Genomic DNA, 11212 nt, shown 5'->3' with positions numbered 1-11212 from the left:
CCGCTCCCCCTGCTTGTGTTCCCTCTCTCGCTGGCTGTCTCTATCTCTGTCGAATAAATAAATAAAATCTTAAAAAAAAAAAAAAAGAAACTTATCCCTGTTAAGTGCCTCACACCGAAGACAAGAACTTTCACTGACATTAGGAGGAGCGGACTCGGAGGTGTCGTCCGTACATCTAAGACTACCAGTCAAGGGACGCCTGGGTGGCCCAGTCGGTTGAGCATCAGTCTTCGGCTCAGGTCATGATCCCAGGGTCCTGGGATCGAGTCCCACATCGGGCTCCTTGCTCAGCGGAGAGCCTGCTTCTCCCTCTCCCTCTGCCTGCTGCTCCCCCTGCTGGGGCGCTCTCTCTCTCTGACAAATAAATAAATAAAATCTTAAAAAAAAAACACACAAACTACCAGTCAAGGCAAGGGGTCCAGAGGAGACAGCCTTGGGTGGAGAGACCCCACATAGGAGGGGACACAATGGCCACCCTGGAAGGGGGTCCCAGCTCCTGACCATCCACACATCACACTGCGCCCAACTGAGAGGACAAAGCCACCACAAAATGGAGCCACTTCAAGGCTGCTTCCAGCCCAGAATTCCACGTGAAAAAGCTGTCTCCTGCCTACCGGCCGCCAAAATTGCTGTGTTTGCCAGATTGTTTTATATCTCCCCTCTTTTATCCTTTTACTGTATTTTATTGTATTTTATTTTGGCAGGGGAGAGACTTTTAAACCAGCCTCTTTGCCTGCTTTCACAGACCCTAAGAGGTAAAACTGCTAGAAAAGAAATCATCGAGAAGCTTAGAGTCTTTGAAATTCAACCCCACCCAAGTCACTGTCCTAAGCTTCAGAGGCAGTAGGAATATAACTGTCCCCAATTCTTCGTGTTCGAGGGAATTGCCCCTGCTTTATTGACCCCCCCACTTGGGAGGAGGGTGACACCTGAACTCATCTAAGCTGAGGGAGGTTCAGGGGGGACCACAGCCACCTCAGGCAGCCCTTTTCCCAAACTTCTGGGTCCAGGACGGCTGAGGAGAGCCCAGGGATGCTAACTACAGGTGGGCGGCAGGAGACGTCCTCAGAAGGCTGTGTTCTCAGCTTGGCCCCGGGGGCCAAAGAGCTGCTCAGCGACGACCTTGCCATCATACTTGGGCAGTGTGCCCCCAAAATCAGAGGGCAGGATGTCCTCATCAAACTCCTGGAAGAAGCCAGAGAGGTCGTCTCCATGGACATAGACCTGCAGGGAAGCCGGGGAGACAGAGCTGAGTGGGGGGTGCTCTCAGGATGGGGGACGGAGGGGAGGAAAGGGACAGGAGGAGAAAGGCACAGCCCGCCATGTCTGCCTGATGGTGTCCGTCTCCACAGTCCTCCATGTCGTGCTGTCACTCAGCTCAGGACCACGGCCCAGAGTCTGACGAGGGCTCAGGTGGGGTCCCCTCCTCCTCCCACCCTCATCCCCCGCCCCGTGCCATGAACGCGTTCCTGCCACCGCCACCATTCCCTCACTGGCCGGGGCATGAGTGAGCCCCTCCCTGTGTGGCCATGCACTCACCCTCTGGAGTAGCTTGGTCTTCAGAAAAGGCTTGACCACGTTGTAGGTGGTGGTGAAGTACCACGGCTGGTGGATGAAGTGGACGGCTTTGAACCGGGCCGGGAAGGAATCCTGCCGTGACAGAGAGGGCCCCAGCCCATGGCCCCAGTGGCCTCGGAGGCTCCCACTCACTCCCCCACTGCCTCCCCCCACGGCTCCAGGACAGACTTGTCTCATCACACGGTTGCCCCAAAGGACAGCCCACTAAAGGTTCCAGCCCTGGGCCAGCAACTGGGGAGCCTCGCTTCACGAAGGCTCCAGACTGCAGGAGGGAGCCCCCGAGGCCGTGCAGCCCAGCCCTCTCTCTGCCGATGCGTATCAGGTGCCATTAGGGGAAGTGAGGGAATGACCTGGTAGCCTCGCTTGGTTTTTAGGTGACCAAGCTTTTGCAAACCCACTTGCCTGCTGAGCGGACTGAAAACTATTCTAGACCCCAGGGACACTCGCTGTCCTTCAACACCCACCCCCTCCACGACCCCCATCTCCCACCCCTCCTTTCCCAGATACACGTAAAGCAGATTTCGGAAGGACTTCTGACACGTCAGTATAGACAGGAGTGAGTTGTCAGGGACATCAGCGATCATCCCTTTCTCGGGACAAATTCACAAAGAGAAGCAGTGTGACATATGCGGACAGAGAAGGGGATTCCAGGTCTGAAGGTGTACGTTCAAGTCTGGCCTCTGCCACTTTAGAGTTTTATGACCTTGAGAAGTCACTCAAGTCTCTGAGCCTCGGTTTCAAGGTTTGTAAAATGAAGCAGAGGGGAGGAAGGGTCTGCTCTCAAGGAGTTAAGGAGTGAATGTGAATAATGCTCGGCACGCTGCTGATCACCACGCAAGCCTTTGTGGTTGGCATTCCTCATTACGGCGCTAGGTGGTCTTCTCGGGTCCTGGCCAGCACCACTAAGCTGGGCACCTGGGCCCGGCTTCCCAGCCTCCCGACCTGTGAGAGGCTCCTGCAGGACAGAGGGCGGAGGCCTTACCTGGAGCATGTCCACCATCTTCCTGAGATCGGAAGCCCGAAGCCCGGCAGCCTGCTGCATGGTAAAGCCCTTGAAGTTCTCGATGATGCAGAAACCATTAATCTGAGTTTCCTCATTCTCTAGTAGCTTCTCCAGGATGAAACAATACGCCTGCAAGATCTTGGACACAGAGCGGACAGGCTATAAGACCCAACATGCAAAGATAATTAAAGCTTAAGGTCCTGAGAGGAGAGCTAACCAATACACCCTTTACCAGAAGAAATTTGTCACAGGCTTTAAACCGGCACATTCCGCCTCTGTGGATGTGTCCCAAGAAAATAACCTTGAGTGTCATATCCACGGTTAGATGCTAGGCTGTTTATCCCAGGACCCTTACAGTAGAAACACTGGAAACAACCTAAATGCCCAACAGTAAGGGACTGCTGAAATTGTGGTACATTCATGCTATGGAATATTCTGGAGCAGTTAAAAATATATATATATAAAATATATAATATATATTATAATAAATATATAATCTATAGGATGATACAGGAAAACATTCATTCATGATATATTATTGTACGATATGATCCCATTTGTACAAGAAAAAAATGTGTATGTATGCATCTATGTGCATGTTTCTAGAAAAAGTAGATTGGAAGGATGTCAATGGTAGAAATTTCTGGGTGGGAGAATTGTGGATCATTTTTAATTTATGATTCTTTCGCATTTCCTAATAAGTACATATCACTTATGTAATAAGAAAAATATTTTTTAAATAGTTTTTTTTTTTTTTTTAAGATTTTATTTTTGTGGGGTGGCTCAGTCAGTTAAGCGTCTGACTCTTGATCTCAGCCTGGGTCTTGATCTCAGGGTTATGAGTTCAAGCCCCACATTGAACTCATAAATAAAAAAATATTTTATTTCTTTTTTAAAGATTTTATTTATTTATTTGAAAAAGAGAAGAATGAGCAGGAGGAAGACAGAATCTGAAGCAGGCTCCACACTGAGTGCAGAGCCTGACTTGGGGCTCGATCCCACAACCCTGAGATCATGACCTGAGCCAAAACCAAGAGTCAGACGCTTAAGTGACTGAGCCACCCTAGGCCCCCTAAAGATTTTTTAAGTAGTGTCTACACCCACTGTGGGGCTCGAATTCACAACCCCACAATCAAGAGGTGCACACTTCACCGACTGAGCCAGGCCCCCAAGAAAAAATATTTTTAAATCTCTTGCCCAAACACACACATGCACATACGTGCCCCTTAGTCCTAAAGCCAGTATCTTAGTGTAAGACACCATAGCTGCTCCTATCTCTGTATCATTTAACTCTCTGTTGGAGGTGTTGGCCAATGCAACCAAGTTTTTGTTTTTGTTTTTTTAAATCAGGGGCATAAGTAGAAAAGGAAAAGAAAAACCATCTTTTCTGTGTACAATAATATGATAGCATTCTTGGAAAACCTGAGAGAATCAATTATAAAACTACCATAAATTTAAAAATTCAGGATATAACATTAATATACAAAAACAATGTTCATATATACCAACAAAAACCAATCAGAAGACATAATGGGAGAGAAAACCCTGTTTATAGCAACACTTAAGATGAGCTTAAGGGAAAATGTGCACAATGTTTGTGAGGAAAACTTTAAAAGGCTCCTCAAAGTCCAAAAGTAGGGGGCACCTGGCTGGCTTAGTGGGTAGAGCATGCAACTCTTGATCTCGGGGTTGTGAGTTTGAGCCCCACATTGGGTGCAGAGATTACTTAAATTAATTAAAATAATAAAAATAAACGTTCAAAAGTAGGCATGTAAAAGGGAGGGCACCCCTCATACGTGGGTCGTATGGCAGCCGATGGATCTTGCATTCATAACGATGCTCATTTTCCCCGAGTTTGTTCCCAGTAAAAATACATTTCTCCTGGAGCTCGACCAGTTAATTCTAAAGTCTGTAGGGCAAAGTAGACATATACGACTAGCTGGAAAAGCCCCGAAGAAGAGGAGCCACGAGGACAGAACTAACCCTAACATATGAAACATTCTACACAATCTCTGTAAATAAAGCCGTGTGGTATGGGAGCGTGAATAGACAGAGACCGTTGGCACAGAATACAAGTCCAGCAATAGACCCAAATATGTATGAAAATAGAGACAGTGATAAAGATGGCATCTCAAGTCACTGGGAAAAAAGATGGAACTCTCAATAAATGATGCTGGGACGATGAGACAGCATCTTCTAAAGCGAGTCTGTACAATTTTTTTTTAAGGCTTGGAGGCACATGGCAAAGTTCTCCCGTGACTACTTGCCCCACTCAGGGTAGCTGTCGTAAGGGCTCCACAAGCAAAATCACACACGTCTATATGAATGCAGAGACCAAAAAATACAAAAGCACGAACTCGAAGGGCTACATGCACCCTTATGTTTATTGCAACATTATCTACAACAGCCAAACTGGGGAAGCAGCCCAAGTGTCCATCGACAGAGAAATGGATGGAGAAGATGCGGTGCATATGTACAATGGACTATCACTCAGTCATAGAAAGGAATGAAATCTTGCCACTTGCGATGACATGGAAGGAGCTAGAGTGTATGATGCTCAGTGAAATAAGTCCGTCAGAGAAAGACAAACACCATACGATGTCACTCATATGTGGAATTTAAGAAACAAACGAGCAAAAGGGAAAAGAGAGAGAACCAAGAAACAGACTCTTAACTATAGAGAGCAAACTGATAGTCCCCAGAGGGGAGGTGGATGGGGGGATGGGGAAATAGGTGATGGAGATTACAGAGTACCATGAAGAAAAAAATAAAATCACAAGAAAAAAAAAAGAAATAACAAAGAATACTCTTCAAGTCATATGGTTAAATAAATAAATACATGCAGAGAACTCTGGCTGCTTAATAGGTTGAAACTTGGGCTTTCCGGAATCTCTCCCAACCCACAGTCTGTTAATCCCCGTGCTCTGTGTCACTCTCAGCTTTCAGCATTTGGCAGGGCTGACCCACAGCTGTCACTGCTACTTGGCAGGGGAACCAGGGGGCAGCCACGTATGGGCCAGTGGGCCTGCCTGCGAATTCTCCCCTGCCCGGGAAGGTCGGCCCCACTGACCTCATCGAAGGTGATTTCTTCGGAGTCCCAGTTCTCGATATTGAAGAGCATGACCACTCGGCCATACTTGTCCCGAGTGGAGAGGACACCAGGGTAGCCTGCCTCGACGGTGCAGCGGACGGCCTCCAGGGACAGGCTGTCGAAGAGCTCGGGGTACTGCAGCCGGAAGTTTACGTAGCCTGGTGGAGGGAGAGCAGAGGAGCCCCTCAGGGAGCCAGCCCCTCGGGGCGTGGCACACAGCAAGATTCCAGAGACCTGGACTCCTGCCCCACCCCTCCGCCTACGTTCTGTGTGTGATCAAGCAGGACACGCAACCTTTCTGAGCCCCTTGTCTCCTCTTCAAAACACAGGAGGATACGATGGCCTATCTCACCCAAGTGCTGCAGTAATCAAACGAGATTCTAGGGATGAACTTGTAAATGGTGCAAACATGAGGTGTAATCCTGAATCTGAGGCCGATTATTACTTGTTATTTTCTCTTGCCCACGGGCAGAAGTACAAGCTTTCCAGTTGGGCACAGGGTTAGCTGAGTAGAAAAAACCCCAAGATCAAACCCCAACCCCACGCAGAACCCAAAGGCCCTTCCTGATTCCAGAAGCACTTCTCCCACCCACAAACCCCACCTTTACCCGTCCTGAACGAGTCCCCCGCCTCTCGACCACCAAACCCTAGAAGGACCAGGCCCAGGAGAGGTGCTCGGGGAACATTTGCCTAGAGAATGTCACTTGACCTCCTCACCTTTCCTATCACCCTCCAGGTATACCCCCACCACCTTGCTGTTCCCGCTGCCCAATTACTCTTCCCTCCAGGTATCTCATTTCCTTTGCATTTTTCTTCAGAAGTTCCCTTTGCCCTAGAGCCTTCGGGCACTTTACCTAGAACTCCAACCCTGGGGTCTGTACGTCCACCTCCTTTATTTTTCCTCGTTATTCTTTCTTACTACCAAACAGTCTATGTAACTTTATTTCTCGGGTTTATTATTTCTGCCTTTATGAAATCTGTGAAGGCAGTTCGTGTCTGCTTCGTTCTCCGCTGCATCCTTTGGCCTAAAAGAGTGGTTGGCCCAGCGTGGCTACGAATTCACATTTGGGGAAGGAAGGAGGGAGGGAGGGGGAGGGGAGGAATGAATGGAGGGGTAAGAAAAGGAGAATCTTTCCCAGTGCCAAGGATTGATTGGATTTCCATGGGAAACCTGTCCTCAGCCAGCCAGCAGGCCTGGGCCGTTCTGTCCTCAGGGCTCCTTCCCAGGGCTGGCACCCTCTCCAGTCCCACTCTGCACGAAGCTTAGGTACCTGCCGGGCGTCGGGCACACACCCACGCTTCCTGCTGCCAAAGCCTAGGCTGGGGTGGGGGAGAGGGGAAGGCTCTCCAGGACTGGGAGAGAGGAGGGGGGAGCCAGACCTTGAGGAATGTGGAGGCTGTTGAGTTCACACCTCATTTTCCGGGTAAGGATAGGAGGCTCAGGGAGAGTGACTCACAGGGCAGGGAACGAGTGGGGAATGCAGGGGACAGTCCCCTCAGTGCCTGGGTGAGAGTCAACGCCACCCTCACCACCTCCAGGCCCCAGCCTTCGGGAGGCGGTCCCCCCAGGCAGGGTCTCACCTCTGAGCAGCTCGTAGGCACGCCCCACGTGGAACTTCCGCGCGCGGATGAAACGCAGGAAGAAGGCGCTGTCCCTTCCCTGCACCCTCTCGGCCACCGCCCGGGCCAGCTCCTGCCCAGAAGCCGCCTCCGCCTGCACCAGCTCCTGCAGCTCTCGCACCGCCTCCTCCCGGGTCTCCTCCCTCTCGTTCAGCTCGTCCTTGGCCTGGAACAGGGTGGGGTGGCGGCAGCAAGTCACAGAGAGGCGCGCGGGTGCGGAGCAGGAAGCCCACGCGAGGAGCGTCCTACCAGGGCCAGACCCGCCGAGGGCCGGGGGGGCTGCCGCCGAGGCCATCGCTCCTCTGCCCCCAAGAGCAGCTCCTGCCCTGGCAGCACCTGGGAGACGGCCGGCTACTTCCGCAGAGCCGTGGGTCAAGCTGCTCATCCCGGGTGTGTGGGCAGGAGACCGCCAAGGGGGTCAACGTTTCTAAGGACAGCAGCCTTCCCTTCCTGGAGCCCTTACGTAGCGCCCTGCTAAGGCCTTGAAATACCGAAGGCCACAACCCATCGCCGTGAAGTGGGTCTTCACATTCCATTTCTCAGGATGAGCAGACTGAGGCCCCTAGAGGTAGAGGTGACCCAGGCAGGAAAGGGGGGGGCTCACACTCGGGCTGGGCTTTCAGTCACTTCTTTCTGCAGTCTCCCAGGCTTGATCCTGATCTTTTCAAAAACAAAGATACCCCACCCACCACAGCCTGCCTCCCTGCCCCAGATCTTTATATTCCTCCCCTTGGCTGCGTCTGGACAACTCTTCCTCAGGCCTCAGGCAGCTCTCTCCTTGGACAGCAGGAGTAGAGGGAAAGCAAAGGAGGGGGACTCAGGTCTGGGGGAACGCAGGGCACCTTTCCCTTGAGATGCCTAGGCCAGCAGAGATGGAAGCTTCCAGGAGCCCAGGCTCAGCTCGACCCTAAGACAGCTCTGCCACTTTCCACAGAGCATAGTCTGATCCTCCCTGAGCTGGTCCAACAGCCTTCTTTCAGAGATACAATAGGCAAGACCCAGAGAGGGAAAGCAACTTGCTCAAGGTCACACAGCAAGTTGAAAGTTAGGTCTAATTCTAGAACTCAGGCCTCTTGCCTATCCAGTGGGGGCAGCAATTGGATTCCTGTTCCCCTGGGCCACTTGCAAACCAATGTTCCTCATATCTGAGTCTAGGATGATCCCTAGAGGGATCCTGGCATTGATATCAAGGGACTCTGGGGGTCCTGTAGTCTTGGATTAGGCTGGCCTGAATGCAGGTCTGCCCAGGTTGCTGCCATGGCCCCGACCTCCAGGATGGCCCCTAGAACAGGCCAGTCCAGCATAGCCTGGAGAGCTGGGGCTGGACCTGTCCTACAGGAGAAAGGATGCTGTCCGACATTCCCCATTGTTAGCCCACCCTAGCCTGCCCCACCCTGCACCCCGGGCCACCTCACCTTCTGTAAGGTGTGGCGGGGGAGCTGGCTGCATGGGCCAAAGACAGGTCCATGATCCTTGGTTGTAAGCCGCTCCAGCTGGGCCCGGAGCTCCTGTTCCTCTTCAGGGACCACGCGGAAAGTGCCCACCTAGGCAGAGAGAAGTCAGGAAGAAGCAGGGAGAGCCCCCCCCCCCCATCAGCCTGAGCAAGCCAGGGCAATGAGTCTGCTCAGACCCTAAGCTAATACTTTCATACAGATCACTATTAGGCCTTCTCCCTTTGGGTGGGGTCATGGACCCCAAAGGGTTACAGGTGAGTGCCCATAAGGGTCCTGAGGGGACCAAACAATAGAGAAACGGGGTGGGAGAGAGGGAGGAGGAAAGGCAGATGGAGGGGAGACCAAAGCACAGGGGTACTCACGCCCTCTGACATGCTGCCTCTGGAAGGCTCAGAGTCCTCAGAAAAATAAGGGTCTCGCTTCTGTCCTGGCCTCTCCAGGCGGCCTCCTCCCTAGGACAGGAAGTCAAGGGGGCATAGTCTGGACAGACCATCCTCTTACTGTCTCAGAACAGCAGATCTCAAACTTCTGAGTGCATAAGAATCACCTGAGGAATCTGGTAGAAATGCAGGTGCCTGGGCCCTGCACCCCGTGATTCTGACTCAAGAGTCCGAGCTGGGGCCCGGGAATCTGCATTTTAAAGCAGCACCCTCCCCCATGGCCCTGAAGAAAATGATCCTTGGGCTGCAATCAGGAAAGACTTCTTTGAGAAGGAATATACACAAAAATACCGCAAACCTTAGATCTTAAGATGAGTTGGTCCAGCCAGGGAAAAACCTGGCTTCGGCCTCCATTCTGAAGTTACACTGTCACTGCAGAGTAAGGCAATCCCTCCTCCTGTCTGTGGCCCTCCATCTCCAGCCCAAAGAGGGATCTCAGAAACTTCCCAGCCTAGTGGATGGCCCGTTCTCCGGTGCATTCATTCTCAGGAGGGGTGATGACTAGTTACGTAACCAGAATACTGGGTGTGTGTTCTGTGCTCTGTGATGCACTGAGTAATTTCAAATCCACCTCTCAGAGCCAGAGCTGGCATTAGTCTTCCCATCTTACATGGGAAGAAGCAGACCCCCGGGGAGAGTAAGTGGCTTGTCCACTGTCACACAACCAGAAACAGCCAGGGATCAGGTCTTGAGCCCAAGCTGTGACTTCCCATGAGCACCGGGACCCAGCCTCTTGTGGCAAAAGTTGGACCTGGGTTCAAATTCTGTCTCTTCCACCTGCAAGCTATGTAATTTAACCTGAGTCTTGGTTGTCCCCTGTAAAAGTGAGGTGGGGGGAGGGTAATGAAGGTTAAATTAAATGACGTGCACAGAGGCAATGCTTGGCCACCAGAAAAAATCTCATCCATTGCCCACATGACAACCTGCTCAACCCACTGAGTATTTTTGGAGACAGCTCTCCCGTGTCCGGATATTTTTCCTCTCCCACCTAAACATCCCCAGTGCCTTTAAAAGAGCCATCTGTCACCTGGGACTTGAGCCATCGCTTTGACAGCTAGAGCCAAGACCTCTCCAGGTAAGCTCCCTAGGAGTTACAGAAAACCCTTTAGGGTCAGAGAAACCTGGGTTTGAACCGAGAGTTGTCATTTACCACCCGCATGACCTTAGGCAAGTTATTTAACCATTCTTAGCCTCAGTTTCCCCATCTGCAAATTGGGAATAATCACTGTACCTACCGAAGAGAGTTGTAGTGAAGAGCCTGTCATTTCTGTAAGGTACCTAGCCCAGTGTTTTGCTCTAAACCGTGATTTCCCTTCCCTCTCCTAGCATCATACTGATCATCGCCCTAGTATGCCCAGAGAGACAGGGAGGATCCCAGGGAATATCTGAGGATCTCCTAATTCCCTGCCTCTCCCACTCCCCAGCCCCAGCCAGGGCAGGGAGCCCACCAGAAGGAACCAAATCTAAGCTTTCTCCCTGGCAGGTAGACTTCCAACTGTGTGGACACAGAGACAGACTGAAATACTGGTGTGGCCTCCCTCACTTGGGTTTTGCTGGAACAGGAATGGAGAGGCTGATAGAACTGAGCTTAGACAGGAGAGATAGTGGCTGGACACCCCCAGCCAGTTAAGTGGATCATTAGGACAAGATCCTAGAACCTCAAAATAGAGGGTTAAAATCAGTACAGCAATTTTTTTAAAAATATGCCCAATCTAATTAATTTTGAGTTTTTTAAAATCCTGATTTATGAACTGTATACAATGAAAAAACATTCACCCCCATTCCATGGAGAGGCTGTTCCCTGCCATCTAGGGTTGCCTGATAAAATACAGAATGCCCAATTCTGCGTCCATTTCAGACGAACAACAAAGGCTTTTGAAGCATAAGTATGTCCCATGCAATATTTGGGACATACTTACACTCAAAAAGTCTTTGTTGTTCATCTGAAATTCACATTTAACTGGGTGTCCTTATTTTTATTTGCTAAATCTGCCATCAGGTTGATCTAGCAGCACCTGGGGAATGG

The 11212-nt window shown here is 51.0% G+C and overlaps 1 protein-coding gene across 1 annotated transcript; it reads right to left on the bottom strand.

The window, feature by feature from the left end:
* Window positions 1-735: 735 nt before the first annotated feature.
* RLBP1 (retinaldehyde binding protein 1) lies at window positions 736-10345 on the bottom strand. Its single transcript, XM_045813134.2, has 8 exons — window positions 10337-10345; window positions 9109-9198; window positions 8708-8836; window positions 7254-7458; window positions 5652-5830; window positions 2561-2719; window positions 1540-1650; window positions 736-1224 (listed from the first exon to the last, which is right to left on the bottom strand). The coding sequence occupies exons 1-8, from the start codon at window positions 10343-10345 to the stop codon at window positions 1066-1068; spliced, it is 1041 nt and encodes a 346-aa protein (XP_045669090.2). The 3' UTR covers window positions 736-1065.
* Between the last annotated feature and the right edge of the window lie 867 nt (window positions 10346-11212).

This window comes from Ursus americanus, chromosome 28 (genome assembly GCF_024610735.1).
Source record: "Ursus americanus isolate L20-20 chromosome 28, mUrsAme1.1.p, whole genome shotgun sequence".
In the NCBI taxonomy this organism is placed as follows: Eukaryota; Metazoa; Chordata; class Mammalia; order Carnivora; family Ursidae; genus Ursus; species Ursus americanus.
Note: the sequence above shows the minus strand (reverse complement) of the source record. Positions and strands in the feature narration are given on the sequence as shown.